Source organism: Hydra vulgaris, chromosome 03 (genome assembly GCF_038396675.1).
Source record: "Hydra vulgaris chromosome 03, alternate assembly HydraT2T_AEP".
Lineage (NCBI taxonomy): Eukaryota > Metazoa > Cnidaria > Hydrozoa > Anthoathecata > Hydridae > Hydra > Hydra vulgaris.
The window spans coordinates 35510001-35530008 of record NC_088922.1 but is presented as its reverse complement, the minus strand read 5'-3'; the positions used below and the strand labels follow the sequence as shown (position 1 = coordinate 35530008).

Sequence of the window (20008 nt, the reverse complement as noted above, 5' to 3'; positions counted from 1 at the left end):
TAAGCATAACTTTCATATTATTTACTAAAAAAGCATATCATAATTCATAACTGTTATATTAATAAACTAAAAAAAAAATAGTTAAAAATATTAATATATCTTTTTAATTACACAAAAAACATTATAACAATATGAAAATATTTGAATAAACTATGAAACAAGAAAAAAAAATCAGTTTAAAACTTTAAAGTAATAAATATACAATTGGCTTTGCCAAGTACAGCATAAAACAATATATTAAATATTATATATAAATAGATTCTCTAATAAAAAATACTAATCATAATTTTCAAATAACTAAACATAAACAATATAAATAGTTGATCAGTTAAAGAAAAACCTCAACCAAAATAACAGATAAGTTAACAAGTAAAAAAAACATGATATCAATTAAATGCTCAATGGATATCATACTTAAGTTCCGTTCTCATTACTAACACTAATTGTTTCAAAAATTTCAGCTAACTGTGGAATGTTTGTTTTACGAGGAGTAGTCTAAATTAAAAAAAAAAAATTTTTCAGTACAAAACTCATTTCTTACTCTTTTACTTTTTAATAAACTTGGAAAATATAAATAAAGCAAGAAAACCAAAGCAAAAACAAAACAATAAAACGCATAAATGCTTTCAATTCATTCTGGCATTGACATTTAAATTTTAATTATAAATAAGTTAAATTGCATGTATATATAAACAATTTTAAAATGTATTCTACAAAATAGAGTGCGTAATGTCCTTAAAAGAACAGAGCAATAATAATTTTTGATGAGCTTTTATTGATGAAACACAATGTTAAAGGAAAAATTTTTGTTAAGTAATTTTTTACTAATTTATATATATATATATATATATATATATATATATATATATATATATATATATATATATATATATATATATATATACATATATAATTTATTTACATATATCAAAGAAAATTATAGTTTAACAATTTATTTTATTGAGTTTTATATATTTTAGCAAGTTAATGTTAACACACACAAAAAAAATATTGCAGCATTATTATATGAATCAAAAACTCACAAAATTTGCTAAATTATTCCATAATTTAGGTGATGACGTAAAATCAGGTATATTAAAATTTGATGAATTCAGCACATGAGAAAACTGATGCTGTCTTTGACGAAACTATTTGAAAATGAAAAATATCAAATAAAATAGATTTTTTTACATAAAACAATTAAATCATAAATAAGGGTCTAATATAATTGCCAGCAAATACATTAAATTATAAACAACCTTGAAAAACTAAAACTATATGTTATATATAGTTAAAATATAATAAATAGTTAGAAAAGCGTGCAGTCGTTTAAAATTGCTGAGTAAATTAAAGATCTTCTTTCCTGCAAAGGCAGCTTCCCAGATTTATCAACAAATGATTGTTCCAATATTAACATACAATTCCAACATCAATCTTAATTTTACAGCATCACACAAAGCCAAACTAAGCTCATTTGACAGAAGAGTAAAAGATATAATTAATAGTCATCGCAATCTTAAGGAAATTCATCAAAACGGACTCATGCTTATTTGTAAAAAAGCTTAAATAATGAACTTTATGAAAATTTTACTAATCACTTCAAAATCATTAAATATAAGAAATGTTCCAGACAAGGAATATTGTTGAGAACTCCAAAAATAAAACTCGAAATGACAACTCTTTTTACTTTGCAGACGCAAAACTTTTTAACGAGTTACCTTAGTAACGAGTTATCTTCGGACATTAGAAATATGGCAGAACTAACATTTAAAAAAAAACTAAACAACCACTTTTTTTTTAAGTAGCATTGACGTACACTTTAATACTTTTTATTCTTTTTGTTATTTACAGATAATTATAGTTTCTGTATTAAGTTTTAGTTTTTAAACAGGAAACATGCTGATAACTGGTTTTTATAATTTCGCTTCTTATTTTATTACTATTATAATTTTTTTTTCGCTTGCTGGATTAAAAAGTTTATTTTATATAATGAAAAAATCGTAAAAGTTATCAAAAGAATCTTGCATTAATGACGATAAAGAAGTTTCAATAAGTATTGTTCGAGAAATATTCAAAAACTTAAAATTATCTAACGACAGAATTGATATCTTGAATGCAGAAATATTATCAATAAAAGAATTATATAAAACTCTGCTTAATGAAAATAAATCAAGGAAAGCAGAACCTGAAAATGTCAACAAAGGATTAAAAAACATGAATGTGCTCAAAGAGATATTGAAGAGAGTCTTCACTTTTCCCAAGATATTTAAGAAAAGAAAATTCATGACCTAGAGGAAAAAATTCACAACAAAACAGAAATTGGTCAAGCAGAAAAAAATAAAATTAGACAATCAGAAGACAGGCAAAGAAGAAACTATCTACCACTTGATGGACTTAAAGAGAACGAATCGTAAAGCTGGGAGGAAACGGAATTAAAGGTCATTAAAATATTTGAAAAGAATCTCAACATTAAAGGAGTTACTATTGAACAGGCACACAGACAGGAAAGATAAGTTTAAAAAATCAGAGAACTATAGTAATAAAGTTATTAAATTATAAAGATAAGATTCAAATATTAAAAAACGCACACAAACTCAAAGGAGAATAAATATCCGTTATTTACATAAACGAGGATTATTCCCTCATGACAATGGTGATGCGGAAAAAGTTACTTGAAGAAATGAAAGTTAACAGGAACAACGATATATACTTGATTGTTATTTGTGACACACTAATAGTAAAAGAATTTCGAAAAAAATAAGAACATTAAAATTTAATCTTTTCTTTTTTTATGTTTTTTAGTCTTTATACTTTACTTTATAATAGTATAAACTATAAGTTTTTATCAAAACTCACAATTTAAATCTTTCCAAGTATACAAAAATATGCTTCTAGAGAATCATTCAAATGCAGATTTAATTTTTATAATAATAGTGATGAAATTAAAACATAAGTCCATTACAACTTAAACACTCCTGAAATAGATATAGATGCATTCTCTATCTTACATTTAAATATTAGAAGCATTCAAAAAAATTTTGAGAAACTTAAACTTTTTTTACTCAGCACAAAAACAGAGCTTAAAAATATTTGCCTCACAGAAACATGATGTCATAATATTGAAATTGAAAACAATTTCAGAAACTCTGAAAAACCAGGTGGATTACTGTACATTACGTAATGATTGTGAGTCATTGACAATTGAAATATTTAGTAAAACCACCAAAAACATAATTGTGCATGTTTTATACAGACCGCCTTCAGGTAATATGAAAATATTTAATAAACACATAAAAAGTTTAATTACAAATAAAGATGCTTGCGGTAAATGTGTTAACCTTGTGGGCAATTTGAATTTAAATGTGCTAGAATATGACTCAAACAAAAATGTCAAAAATTTCTTAATTTAGTTTTTTAAAATGGATTTATTCCAACAATAAATAAACCAACTAGAATTACCAAAAATAGTGCATCCTCAATTGATCAAAATATAACAAACAAATTTACATTCACAAAAGATGAAACTGGAATATTTATATCCGATTTATTGGATCATTTTCCAATATTTATTGCAACTCAAAAAACCTTAACTTGCAAAAAGTAAAAATAACTAAGCGAATCATTAATGACGTTTCTATTGGACTTTTTAATCAGTCTTTATCTTCTGAAAACTGGGAAAATATATTACAAATAAAAAGCACTAACAAAGCCTATGATAATTTTCTTCAAACATTTCAAAAACATTACAATAATGCATTTTCAGAGATTACAAAAATTATTAAATCTAAAATGTATTTGAACCCATGGATAACTACCAGAATATTAAAATTCTCACAAAAGCAACAACGCTTGTACAAAAAATTTCTTAAAAAAAGAACATTTGATAATGAATCCAAGTATAAAAACTATAAAGGTATTTTTGAGCTAGTTATAAATCGTTTAAAGAAAATGTATTATTCAAACCAATTACTGAAATTCAAAGGCTACACTCAGAAAACCTGGAATGTCATTAAAGAATTGGTAAAAAAAAGTTAACAACTAATTGTCTTCCAAAAACAATAATGGCGTTGATATACTTAATGCATCAAAAATTGTAAAAAACATTTAATCAAGTTTTTGTTAGTGTTGGATCAAATTTAAACTACAAGAGTTATAACGGTTTTTAAATCGGGTGATTCTTCTAATGTCTCTAATTATAGACCTACCTCCATTCTTCATTGCTTCTCTAAATTACTGGAATGAATAACGTATAATAGACTATTCTCTTTTCTAGAAACAAATAATATTTTATATAATAAAAAATTTATGTTTAAAAAAAGTCATTCAACTGATCATGCTATTCTTAAACTTGTTCATGATATTTTTCGAGCCTTTGATAAAAAAAAGTATACATTAGGTATTTTTATAGACCTTAGCAAAGCCTTTGACACAGTTGACTACCATATTTTATTAAAAAAACTAGTAAATTACGGAGTTAAGAATGCAAATATGGTTTGGTTTAAAAACAACTTGTCTAATAGGAAGCAGTATGTTTCTTATGATGGATGTAAAACTGAAAATAAGACGATCACTTGTGGAGTTCCTTAAGGATCCATTTTAGGACCGCTTTTGTTTTTAATAGACATTAACGACTTAAGCAAGGTGTCAATTATTTTAGACTCTATTTTGTTTGCTGATGATACCAATTTATTATATTCCCATAGAAATATATAAACTCTATTTAAAACAGTCAACAAAGAACTGTTAAAAGTAACTGAATGGTTAAATACAAATAAGTTGTCATTAAACTTAACCAAAACTAAGTATTTTTTTTTCATCACCTTTATCAAAGAGATGAAATTCCTCTAAAGCCCCCAAATGTTAGCACTGGGAATCAACTTATAAAAAGAAAACATTCAATGAAGTTTCTAGGTGTTCTTCTTGATGAAAATGTCACATGGATAAACCACATAAAATTATTCGAAAATAAAATTTCTAGAAATATTGGCATATTTATCAGGTAAAACCTTACCTAAATCAAATTTAGTTAAAACATATCTACTTCTCTTTTATTTATTATCTCAATTATGCTAACATTGCTTGGCGCAGCACCAATAAAAAAAAACTAAACAAACTATTCAACAAATAAAAACATGTCATAAGAATAATATCCAATGCAGACCGTCTCTCTTATTCACAACCACTATTTATTAATCTAAAAATTTTAAATGTTTAAGAAATAAATATACATCGTCATTTAATTTTTATGTACAAAGTTAATAATGGTACAACGCACGGTGATCTATACTGCAGGCCTTGCCAACACACAAACAGCGTATCTGACTGGGGGCCTATTTTATATTAACAAAAACTAAAAAAATTTGTTATATATATATATATATATATATATATATATATAAATATATATATAAACACATATATATATATATATATATATATATATATATATATATATATATATATATATATATATATATATATATATATATATATACACACACACATATATCTATACATGAAAATTTCAATATTTTTTGAGCTGGTTCTTTATTTGAACATGGAGTTTGCATAATACTCATTCAAAAAAATATTTGAAAGAATATTTCCATGGTGTCGTTGTATCTCAAAGTTGTAAAACTCTGAAATCATCATTAGAACAATGCTTAATGATACTCTGCATACTCTATGCTTAATTGCATTGAAAACTATAAAAGAAAAATTACCTATTGACAGGTATTATCTGTGGGTATTAAGCCCACCAGACAATTGAGTCTATTTATTGTCCATACTTTTGGCGGTAAAAAGTGATTTCATCTAGCAATTCTTATTCTGATAGTTCTTTATCTTTACGAGTTAAATACCTTGATATATAAGAGCCATATTTGTATCAAGAGAAATAAACGATTTGAGATCTGGTAGATTGTCAAATATCTCAGCAGAGGGCTCACCCAATAGAAAACCACAATTTGGACAAGAATGGGCTGTATTTCCCTTTTACCTTGCTTACCAGCCATGTTTAAAGCCATATTTCCAAAATTTAAAATATTTTCTAATCTATTATCATAAGGATCTCTAATTACTGCTTGAAGTTCATCATTGAATCTAATATCAGCACCTGTCCCCTTAACATTTAGAACTTTCCACCTTGAAACAACAATGTTAATAAAATCTGCTGTATCTTGTCTTTCTTTTGTATGCTGCAGTCCTGGGTGATTAATTAAAGCATGGTAAGTTTTGTCACAAAATACCCTTAAACAGATAGAAACTGACTGTCTCTCAATTGGCTTTGGAAATATTGAAACTTCATTTAAGTTGGATAATTTAACTAAATTTTTAGATTCAAGTTCATAAAGTTTTCTATGATGATCCCATTGTGCTACTTTATATACTCTTTTATCATAAAAAACAAGTTGAACAGTTTTTTCAGTAACCCAATTATTTCTAATGTTTTTAAGCAAATGCACATAATCAAAGATTAAGAAAATACCATCATTAGTCAACCAGGGTTTATCTGGAGCTGACCTTTCAAAGATTTTTAAAAATGCCTGATTAATTCTATTTCCATCGCACATTATAGCTTTAACTTGACCTGAAGACTCCTTTATTGATTGGATAGTAATGTTAATTTGTTCAAAAAGAAATTGAGTTTAATTTACTTATAAGTATCATTTTGGAAATGAACGATGGTCCACCAAATAGGCAATTAACCATTAGACCCAATATAGTTTTTGCAAGAGAAATTGAATCATCGATTGCTTTTCCGAATAATGTACCACCATGGTAACAATATTTTTTTAACATAAATTTCACCATGCAATAAAAAACAAAGTATCTGTTTTTCTTTAACAGATTGAAAAATATTAGTCAAAAAATGTTCCTCATTTAATTTAGAAACTTTTGAAGTTATTTTTGTCAAAGTTCTTAGAGAAGGCAATTGGTAATCAGCAATTGATTATACAAACTTTTGGATGCAGCAAAATACTGAAAAGATCTAACAATAACGCCCTTAGAATAAATCTTACTACCAACACACTGTGTACCCATAGAAGCAAAATGCTCCTAAACTACAATTTCTTTTCTGCCTGGAATTAAATTCTTCAAATAACATGAAAACTCTTCTAATATAGACCATGTGCTGATTTTTGAAATTCTGTTTTTAAAAATTGTAGGAACTTTATTTTCAGCACCAAAATGATACATTTGAAAATGCAAATCCTATCACTAATCTTGATTAAAAAACACGGAACTTCATTTGAATAAACTTGTGATTGTAAATGAATAGTGTTATTAATCATAAAGCATACTAATGAAACACCTAAATCTCTTTCATTATTTAAAAGAACTTTTTTCATTTCAGCAAAAGTTACTCTATCTTTTTCTAAAAAAGTTGATAGTTTGTCTTGAGCAATACTTCGAAAACACAAAGAAGCGCGAGTTGTTGTACGTAATGGAGGAAGATGGGTAGGAATTTGACAAGACGGTATGCCAGGCCGAACAGATGGTGGAAATTTAGGACAATATTTTCCTCTATTTGTTTTTCAAAATTTATCGGCCAATCAACAAACTACAGTGTCATTAGTTACTTTCAAATATGCATTTGGAATTACTTTAATCCACATTTGTTTTTCTTCTTCATTTTTAGGAAATTGATATACTGAAAGCTTTAAATTATCAGATTTCTTTTTTGCAGATAAATAATTTGTAGTGCAGCCATAAATGCAACATTTTTTACCCATATTTTAATATTACTAAATACAGCACAAATATCTTACTAGACATGCAAACAATTATATTCAAGCTAAAACTCACTTTAAAACCACTAAGTTTTCTACAGCTAGAGGCCCCCAAATATGGAGTATAGTAATTAGAAACGACATCAAAACATTAGCAAACATAAATATTTTAAAACCAAAGCTGAAAGAAATAATTTTAATCAAAACATGAAAGACTTCTAGAGCTATATTTAATTAATGGCTTTTAAAATATGTATAGTATATTTTCATTTTATTTGCAAAGATTTAAAAAACTGTTAAATATAATTTTGAAAACTTTTTTTTTGTCTTTGTTTTTTCTTTTTGCTTTATGTTTATTTATTATTGAAAATAAATTTTGGAACTTTTTTTTCAACTTTTTTTTTTTTTTTTTACATTTGACAACATTTTTAATGACAAGATTAGATTCCTATATTATTTACAATTATTGGGAGCAATAAGACTATTTTGTCTTCTTCTTGTCCCCGCCATTTTTATATTTTACAAATACAAGAGTAATTATCTTAAATGGAAAATTTATACTTATAATAAAATTAAAGAAATTAACTTTTCATCTTTAGAACTCACTGCAAAATTCATTTGGTTACATTGCAAGAGTAATTTAAATTAAGTTGTTTCATCTACAGATTTTTGTGTTATTGACTATAATTTTTTTTTAATTTCCAAAGTTGCATATTAATCTGGACCAATACTTATCAATCCATCTAAAACCGCACTCTTTTTAATATTATTTATTACTGTATTGACCAAGCTCAATTTATCATTTTGCCAATACTATTGTTGTTTGTGACTTTAATGCTCATCACACAAAATGACTCAAGTACCACTAATATTTCTAGCTCAAAACTTGCATGCTGTTTTAGCTTTATCACTGAAATGGCATGTTTTAGAAACAAATCAGGAGATATCCAGATTTGTTTCTAAAACTTTTTTAAATAAAAATATTTTAAAAAAGTCAAAACTTTTGTCTACCTTCATCTATTATAAAGACTTTATCCTTATAAAGAAAACTATGAAGTTAACTTGGATTAACTTTTTTTCTGTACAACCAGAATCACTTACCTTTGCACCTTGATTTGTGTCTTCTATTTGGCCAATCATGTGCTCAGTTTCTCTTTGTTCCCGAAAGATGGAACTTTCCATCTCTTGAATTTAATAGCCACACTCAACTAAACAAATTTTTATTCTTTCATTGCTCATGACATACCAAAGACCTTATAAATTTCTGGCATGCTGGTCGTATTTTAAATTGATTTAAAAAATAACAATTTTTAATAAGTTCTAAAATTTGTAGATAAAGCGTTTATATTTAGAAAAATAGTAATTTTTTGAAGATATTTGAATAAATTTAACGCAAAATCATTTTACTATTTTGTAGCACTATATTTACAATCAAGAGCAGCTTCGCATTTAGAATGCATCAAGTCAACTAAATTAATGCAAACATCAATGGAAATTGAGTGCATTGGGTCTTTGATTTTTCTGAATAAATTAGCATGATTTGAAAGCTTAATGAATAATATTTGACCCTCAACATAAATAATGGCATCTAATCTCAAGAAGTTGAACTTAGTTTGATTAGGATAACTTGCCAGTTGATTAGGATATCAACTTCAAAACAAGAACTATAGTCTATCTGAAGATTTATGAATGGATTTGCATGTGTTTGAGATACATGTCTTACATATGGACGTTTTTAAACAGAAAACCATATTGAAAACCAAATTGAGTTAATAGCATTTCCTTGTAGAGAATTGTCAAATTTATATAGTAATAAAAATCTGCTTTAACTATAGTGTTGTCAATAAACAGGAAAAGATCAAGACAAAAAGTGAAATGCTATGTCCAGTATACTGTAATAAACAGAAAAAAAAAAACCATTTTCTCAAAACCATACAGATGGCACTTGGTCATTTAAAGGTGTTCATATTTCTTTGCATAACTATTGATCAATAGTTTCAGTATATATATGGAGTGGATCTGCACTGTCCTGACTAAAACTACCATTACATTACCTCTTCTATGTTTTAGGATAAGCAGTTAGGATTTAGGATCATATTTTTTACCTACTGGATATAACTTGATTTTTTCCATTTGACCTGAACTGCGTAAAATTGTTCTAAATCATTAAAGTTGTTCTAAATCACTAAAAACAATTCTTTCAAGGAAATCAATTATTTTTAGGCTAGAAATCTTCCAAACAAATTTGCACAATGTAAACAACATTTTGCAGTAGAAATACTACAGTTCATTCCATAAAAATATTTCATTTCAAATCGATAGCTTTCATTTTTATTTTTAATTTCAATAACTTTTCATTTTTATTCTGAAGATATGTTGTTTTGCGTGGTCTTACAGATTGGTTTCGAATCATTGTAGATCCAGTAAGTTCATATCTCTTCATAATTTGTCTACCAGCAGACTTACTGGCTCCATAAAACTGTCCTGTCTTACGAAATTAATTTCTATTTGAACTATTTTTGCTACCAACTTTTTCACTGGAAATATTATACATTTCTTATATCCCTTGACCTCAATCGTTTATAAATAATTTGTTTACAAATCAGTTAAAGTACATTAAATAAATATTCATTCAAAATATAAAAGTAAACATGAAAATCTTTTAATTGGTATATAATTTATATGATAATATTTTGGATTTAGTAAAGTAAGTGCTGAAATATTAGTAAAATTCTAAATTTTATTAAGTCTGTCTGCAAATTTTTGGTACTGTATATAGTTACTAATATACTTTGATCTCCTTTATATTATCTTCTTTAATACAGCAGTCAATACAAAAGATCTGATATAAAAAACTCATGACATCTAAAAATTAAATTATTGTCTTTTTGTCTTCTTTTTTTATAAGAAAATATCTCAAAAGAATAGAACTAAAATATTAGTAGATATTAAAGTTTCCTAACAGCTGAATAATTTTCCAACAGAGAAAAACCTGAAACTATTTAATTTTTTCTGAAGCATTAGGTCACAGGTCCCAATATAAAATACTTATCTTAATAAACACGACAATCAGCAAATCTGGGAACAAAATTTAGCAACAAATTTTTAATGACATTAAGAAAACATTCAACCCATCAACATACTCAATGCATAAACATTCACTTCACTGCACTGCATTCAATGCACTGGGATACTAACATTTATAATAGATATTAAAATAGAATTTTGGCTTTTGTGGTAACAAGAGCACCGAGTGCATTCATGAGAAAAAATTTCAAACTGTAGAGCCCTAAAGTGTATCAGTTCTATACAAACATTATATACAATATAAATCTTTACTATAACATGAAAAAAAGTTGATAAACCTTTTCAAATCTTCTGCGCATTCGCTGTTGCTCAAGGTCCATACTTTTTCTGATTAAAAAAAATAAAATATTTTATCATAGTGTTATCACAAATAAAATTTTCATAAACAATAATAAAAAAACAATGACAGAACAACAGTTGTGCACAGGTATATCCTACTTTAATGCTTCTTTTTCAAGTTCACAATGATCCTCCTTTGTTTTAAGTATTTGAAGCTGCTCTTGCAATGTAGCATTTTCCAACTTTAGTTTTTTCATTCTCTATTTTATAAAGTAAAAATCATCAGTTAAATTAAAACTTTTAAAGTAAAAATCATCAGTTAAAAAAAACTTTTATCGCTATATATAATTTATAACTATTTTATATATAAATTTAAAATTTCTGATATATATATATATCTGTTATATATTTAATATAGTAAATCAAAATATAGTCAAGGTTTAATTTGTATATTGGAACAGAATGGTAAAACTGTAACTATGAGACATTTCTTTGTATAGCTATCTAACTAAAAGATGTTTGAAATTCATATACTGTATTCATACCACTGTATTACTGTGTATGTATGTATGTATGCATATATGTATGTATGTATGTATGTATGTATGTATGTATGTATGTATGTATGTATGTATGTATGTATGTATGTATGTATGTATGTATGTATGCATGTATGTGTATATAGGTAGGTAGATTAAGGAGAGGTATCCCAACCTTTAATATAAAGTTTTACAATTGGCCTTATTTTATACATTCTGTAATCCATGACAGAAACTATTTAGAATTAAAATTTACAACTTAATACAATGTAAAATTAAAAATTTAAGCATATCGCTTTTTACATCTGCACTTGTATAGACAATAACTTTTATGAATATGACTTTTAATGAAAAGAAATAAAAGATATATGTATAAATTTTGTTGTTGTTGTTGTTTTTAATATTTCTTAAAATTAATAATTTATTAATTAAAAAAAAAAAGGTACTTATTTAAAAAATATTTTTTGCTTTTTAGGATGTTTTAATTCAACTTATATTGTTAAGAACAAAAAATTTAGAAACAGGGCAAAAGATAAAATTCTTGTTTCAAAACAGGGGTGTAGAGTGAAATCATTTTTTTTAATCAAAAATAATACTACGATACTAAAAGAGAATATTTAGTTGCAAAAAAAACATTCCATAAAATCAGTAAGATATAATTTATTTTTTTCGAATAATTTAAACATACTTTTTTTGACACTTTATAGATTTTTTCAAACTTCTTTTTCAATTCTTTATGCATCTTGTGTTCTTCTGTGTATTTTTCTGATAGCCTCTTTTGCTCCTCATTAAAACAAGATCTAATAAATAATGGTGAGTCTAATAATCATTTGAATTTTAGTACTTGTTAGAAAATGATATCATATTAAAATCTCAGAAATAAACAAATCTTAAACAATGTCTTTTTTTTTCCTTAACTTTTCTGAATTGATTTCTCTTTTTTAAACTTTAAAATACTTAAAAAAATGTTAAGATTAAGAAATAATTGCAACAAAAATAAATAGATAAATAGCACAGTATATAAAAAAAGTATATAGAAAAGATAAATAACTTAAAAAATGTTCACTTCATTTTATTGGTTGCTTGCAAATAACTTTCTTGTTGCTTTTGTAAATCTTTTTGACTAAAATCTAAAGGTAGTTTTTTTGAACCTTTTTATACATGGCAAGTGTGGTATATTAAAATTATTTTATTACACATACACAAACACACAGACAAATATATATATATATATATATATATATATATATATATATATATATATATATATATATATATATATATATATGTATATATATATATATATATGTGTATATATATATATATATATGTATATATATATATATATATATATATATATATATACATATTAATATATATAGGCAACTCCACAAGAGTGGTGGTCATAACATTTGACACTATTTAAGCTATTAAAAATGAACCGAAAATAGAAATGACTTGAAGCTTTGCAGAAATATGAAATACTATCATATATTTTAGTATGTAAAAGTTACAGCATTAGTCAAAGTCTTCAACTTTTTCAAAAATTAACTCTATGAAGCAGGACAGTTGTAACATTCACTTTTTACCACTTCTGAACAAAATAACTTTGTCAGACTTAATGCAACGAACGATATGGTAAAAAAAAATCATTTGGTGTGTGTATTTAGCACATACTGATGTTATTATATGCTGAGTTTCATAGTTTTTACTTGAAGTTTTACAAGTATTTTTATGTTTTTTCTTTTTGTCATGACAGTCTAAACCGTGACATTTGTAATAAAAAATGCTTAAAAACAACAAATAAAATGTCACAATCAATGATGTAAGAAAAAAAGTATCAAAGAGTATTAAAAACCATGTATATTTGTTAAAAAAATGCACTATAGCATTATCAACTAACATTGAACTTAAGTGTCAGCGTGGCACTTAATAAAAACTGAGACAGAATGGGTTAGCAAAAAAAAAACTTTAAGCTTTACTTTATTAGGCATCCAAGCAAAATTATATCTTAGCTTATTTAAAATTACGAGGCAGCCCATTTACTTGCAAATCAGATGTCAATATTGAAAAGGAAAAGGATCTGTTAAATTAACACATAAACAATTGATGAATGGGATGTTTATTTTAGTAATACAGTAAATCATTGCAGCGAAGATCCAATTTATTTAAAATCATAAATGTTAATATAAGTACAAAAAAATGCTGTCTTATGTCTAAATAAGAACAAGCTAATAATTTAAAGTTTCTACTTAGAAATTCCTCACAACAATTCATAATTACCTTAGATGAATTTAATTATCATACAGGATTATGTAAGAGAAATTTAGTTAGGAAGTTCACACCTCTTTCATTACTAATGTCGTTTATCTAGTCAGAGCTGACATTGAACCTCAGACCTCTTGATTCTGTAACAAATTGTTATATGGATTAATTTCATGTATATTGCCTTTATTGTAATTATAACACATTATAATTAGGTATTTTATTGATAAAATGAAAAGAAAAATATTTAAACATGCATTCTACTTTGATAATAGTAATGATTTCATTTAATTTAACAACTGATTGTTTTGATTGTTTTGTCAAAATAATCACTTTTATTGAAATTAAGATAGAAGGTTAAATATTTATAATGAAAAAAAAAAATTTTAATAATTTAAAACCAGCATAAAAAGTTTATTAAAAAAAAGTGATTAAACTATGCAAAATCCGAAAAAAGTTAATTTTAGAACCCCTGTCATTTTTCAACCCCTATTTTGTCACTGCGGCATTATTTCCTAGGAAATATTGCTGCCCAGCAACATAATTTCCTAGGAAAAATTGCGGCTCGCAGGAAATTTTCCGCTATAATTATTTTGGCGGTTTTTCCATAACTTGCCATAGATGCAAAGTAAATAATAATGTTTTAACAGGTTGTGATTAAGGCGCATAAAAAGCGGAGGCTGAAATTTTAGTCAGTTTTTATATGGATTTACGTTTACTGACACTTTTTAAATTAAAAAAGCACTTTATATAGTTCAAATTCAAAATTGGAAAAGAAAATAACAAGAATAATAAAAAAATAATAAGAAAAGCTTTTTAAATCATTTAACTTTATAAAGGAATCGTAATTATTGTATAAAAGTAGTCTATATCCTACTTAACCCTTGTTATAAACAAAGATATTTAATTCATAATTTTACTTTTAACACCGTAAACTAATTCATTTAAAACTATTAGCTTAAACAGTGTCTGAAATATAATAATTTATTTTCAAGCTCTTAATGCACTCAAAAGAAGATGAAGAAAAAAAAAACAATTTGAAGTCTCTTATTTAATACCACAAGATGATAGATAAAAATATATCTTAAAAATAAAGAAAATTCTTCAAGTTTACTTTATTGTTGTTATGCCTAATATTTAAGTTACTGGTTTCCTCAAGTAATGGTTTAAACTGTTCATCCTGAAACATTTTTTCAAGATGATTTCTCATAAATCTCTGATTGTATATTAAATCTTCTGGTTGTTCACCAAAGTCTAAGTGAACATTTGAAGTTTGGATTGTGGCTTATTTGCTATAGCAAATAAGCCACAATCCAAAATCACTTTTAACATTTATAGAAACACTTGGTGGAAATTCACAACCAAAATCAGCAAAGTTCTTGTAACATCTACTCAACTGGTTATAACTGGTTGGATTGTGGCTTATTTGCTATAGCAAATAAGCCACAATCCAAAATCACTTTTAACATTTATAGAAACACTTGGTGGAAATTCACAACCAAAATCAGCAAAGTTCTTGTAACATCTACTCAACTATTAAATCTATTAAACTTGAATCTAAATTGCTATACATACTATCATGTAGTGAAATTGACCCGTTTGCTGAACAGGAGGTGACCCAGTGGGATTTAATAAAGTGGATTTGAATGGAAAATCTTTATTTACTGTCTTAAATCCATCCGTCTGTGAAAATAAAGTATCCTGCAAACCAAAAATATCAGGAAATTGCTTCTTTATGATCATTTGGACAAAATTTATATGTTCATCTGTTAATTCTTTACTATCTAATATTATTTTTTTCATTGTTTGTATAAAAGTAATAGTAAACTGTTCGGTAGTGGGTTTAGTCTTTTTTTCTGAACATTTTTCAACTATATCAACAGTATTAAGCGGAATCACATTTTTAAATGGAGGATAATAAATCTTCAAGCGAGTCATATTGTATAATTGTTTCAATTTTTTATTGCAATCATTTACATTACATAACTAAAAAAAATTTTTTTTTCAAACATTGACAAACTTTGTATGGGCCTGTCCAATTAGGCTCTAGCTTTGAACCTTTTCTGGAATGCTTTTTACTATTTCTTATTACCACTTGACTGCCAACTTTGTACAAGTGTTTTTCGGATGTTTAGTACCATAAACTTTTTTTTGGCGTTCCTGAACTTTTTGAATATTTTTAGTGCATTCTTTCGCATTTCTATTACATCTTCTAAAAGATATTCTCTATTTTTCAAACTTCCATCAATAGTATGTTTACTTTCAATATTGCTTTTTATTAATTTCATTTGCAAATCAACAGGAAGTCTAGCTTGTCGTCCATAAACTAGATAAAATGGGGTTTGTTTTGTAGAATCTTGACACGGTATGAAAATAAAATACTCTCTATGTATAGATCCCAGGTGCTTTGGGTTTCATCAACATATTTTTAAACCTTTCATCCTGACCATTGCTTTGTAGGTGGTAGGCACTTGTAAGATTGCACTTTGTTCCCATTATTTTATTTAATTCATGGTTTACCTAAACAAAAAAACTATTATAAAAAACTTTTTATCTAAGAAGAAAAACAAAATTGTTTTGAATGAAAGGTTTGAAATTAAAGTAATAAACAAATATACGTAATAAAAAAATAGTTTATAGAAGCAATCATAATAAATAATAAATATGCTTAAAAATATATGTATAAACACTTTAAAATATATATAAATACACTTTTTTTTGTTGAAAAAAAAGGATTATTAAAACAAAAATTTTGAATAAAATATTTTTGTTTATGAAAAAAGTACTATCTGAAATAAAAAGAATAATTTTTTATTGATTTGTATTAATTACAATAACTTTCATTGTCATTTACTGGTAACGAAAACATTTCTGACTAGTTCTTATTCGCTTATGTGACTCTATTGCCCCCAATCTGGTGACTATACTGCCCCCAAATTACAATATAATAGTTTTCATATAAATATGAAAGATATTGTTAAAAATTTGTGTTTTATACAAAAAAAATTTAAAAAATGACAATTTAAAGCAAACTTTAAACAAATTAATCCAAAAAATAAAAACAAAACAGGACCTTATTTACAAACTCTTGCCCTTGGTCACTTATTTAAACTTCACAGCAACCATGTCTTGTAAAGCAAGTATATAAAAATTCTGCTACATTTGTAGCTGTTTTAACGGATAAGGAAGCAGCTTCAGGCCACTTAGAGAATAAACATGCTGCTGTTATAATATATTTATTTCCTCTTTCTGTTAGAGGAAGAGGTCCAATTAAATCAATTCCAATTGTACTACATATTTCATCTTTAACACTTATAGGATGTAGTCTATATTTTTCAAATGCTCTATAATGATTATATTATGCATATTGTAACAAGGTCAGCTTTAACTGATCATTTTAGTTAACTTAGTATTTAATAATTTTATATAATTTGTAAGCAATATTGTTTACAATTAAGTTTACTTATTATTTTCCGAATTTAAAATTAAAGTTATTATATATATATATATATATATATATATTATTTATTTAATATATTTATATAACAAATATATATAATTTATTTAAAAACTTTGGCATATATATAATTCTGACATATAAAATTCGAAAAAAAAACATTAATACTAATGAGTAAACATAATTTGTATAGTGATTAAGTAATAAACATCTACTCAGAGTCGCGTCTATTATTACTGGCGTTTCGATGAGGATCAGCACTAATAACTAGTTTATCCCGTCAGACAAACATCATTGCCACTTATGCTTTACCCCGCGATTTATGCCTAATCCATACTGCAGTAAAAAAAGATTCACTACAAATAGCCAAAACCCAACCATACCCAAATTTGTAAAATACTAATATTTTTTAATGATATGATATAAAAAGTGTTGATCTACTGCACAATATGAATAAAAATAGTTAAATAAATCACTTACCATACCACCGGTAGAAAAAACTAAGCACAATAAATTAAAATTAAAATAAAAAAAACGCCAAAAATAAAACTAAAACAACTAAAGTGTGCAAACAGAAAATACTAATAAATTTTCCTTTTAAACCATTTAAACCACATAGGTAGTTCCAGCACAAATAAACCAAAAACAATCAAATGGCAATGTACCCAATTAAAAACCCTTTTAAAATTAAATAAAACAATAAAGTCTTCAAAAACCTCTAACGCTGTTATAGATACTTCATTCGAATTTTGTTAACCAATCTAAAGTGTAAGAAAATGAAACAACCCGCGCAACTTAAAATCACTACCAAAAATCGAATAATATATGAAAGTAGAAAAATATATGCATATATATATATCTCCTGCAAAATGTAAAGATTTAAACATGTAGTGAAGGATAAAAGAAATTCTCTAAATAATAATAAAAGACGAAAATTGTGCATGTGAAAATTAAAACCAAGCTAAGTATTGAATGTAAGATAATATAGCATAAAAATCATATATTAAAAAATACTCTAATAAGATTAACTAAATACTAAAATAAGACCAGATAAATTTAAGCCAAATGAGTGGTTAAAAAATTATTTTAGGTGATATAACAATAATATAAGTTGTGATATAAAAACGACATACGAAGTGGGAAAAAATATTGTTTAGAAGTAAAGTCTTCTCTATGGTCCGAATTAAAGGTAACTTTGAGACCATATCTAAATCGAAATTTCCGAAAAAGTAAAGTTTTCTCTACGGCCCGAATACAAACATATATATACATACATATATATATATATATATATATATATATATATATATATATATATATATATATATATATATTTATATACATATATATTTATGTATATATATATATATATATATATATATATATATATATATATATATATATATATATATATATATATATATATATATATATATATATATATATATATATATATATATACACACACACAACACACACACACATATATTTATATATATATATATAAACTACAATACAAAATTATATATATATGAACCCTAAAATCAAAACTCAATCACACATGATAACCAAAAGTACATAACATACAAATCTATATCTACATTCCAACCACATACTATATATTAAAAGAAAATATTACCAAATTAAAAATGAGTTCAAACAAAGATAGTTTATCTTATAAAAGAACAAAAAGTCTTCCAGAGTCAAACAACTTCTTTTGCGGTGACAGTAATTGTGATATGGAAAATAGTCCTGCTCGATGACCTTAATACTAACCCTTACGGGCTAGGCCCAATATTATTATATAAAATTCGCCGAATGGTCACACACAAGCAGTGAACGCCTGAGGGAAGAAATGAAGTACATTAGAATAAAGGAGAATTATTTTTCAAACAAAGCATATTTTAACAGTTGTCAAGACAAAAATAAAAATTAATAGAGGAATATTTATATATATATATATATATATATATATATATATATATATATATATATATATATATATATATATATATATATATATATATATATATATATATTAGTAGAAAATCACTTGACAAAATTTTTTTCTATTTAACACTGTGTTTCATCAACAAAGATTCATCAGAAATCTCATCAACAAAGATTCATCAGAAATTTCATCAACAAAGATTCATCAGATTTCTGATGAATCTTTGTTGATAAAACACAGTGTTAAATGGAAAAAATTTTTGGAAAAGTGATTTTCTACTAATATATAATTGCTCTGTTCTTTTAAGAACATTGAGCACTCTATTGTGTAGAATACTTTTTAAAGTTGTTTAAATATATATATATATATATATATATATATATATATATATATATACATATATATATATATATATATATATATATATATATATATATACATATATATATATATATATATATAAATATATATATATATACATATATATATATATATATATATACATATATATATACAGTATTAACTATAAAGTTTTGATATGCAATAATAAATTTTATAAAAGTATTATAAAAATTAAGTTATTAATCCAACATACCTGTTTGCTCTTTCACATTTATCACTTTATTTACAAAAAATTTTAACATCATCTACCATTCCTTTGCAGTAATACCTCTCTGAGAGTTTTGCCAACGTTTTA

General features: G+C 25.3%; 1 protein-coding gene across 1 annotated transcript in view; it reads right to left on the bottom strand.

The window, feature by feature from the left end:
- LOC101237774 (centrosomal protein of 83 kDa-like) overlaps positions 1-20008 on the bottom strand; it is a 57394-nt gene continuing 37386 nt past the window's right edge. Inside the window, exons 19-24 of the mRNA XM_065793038.1 lie at positions 12705-12768; positions 12327-12438; positions 11259-11359; positions 11099-11147; positions 1044-1148; positions 1-495 (exon numbers count right to left, since the gene is read on the bottom strand). Of these exons, the coding sequence (XP_065649110.1) occupies positions 415-495; positions 1044-1148; positions 11099-11147; positions 11259-11359; positions 12327-12438; positions 12705-12768 (512 nt within the window). The 3' untranslated portion in view covers positions 1-414. The remainder of the gene's footprint in view (positions 496-1043; positions 1149-11098; positions 11148-11258; positions 11360-12326; positions 12439-12704; positions 12769-20008) is intronic.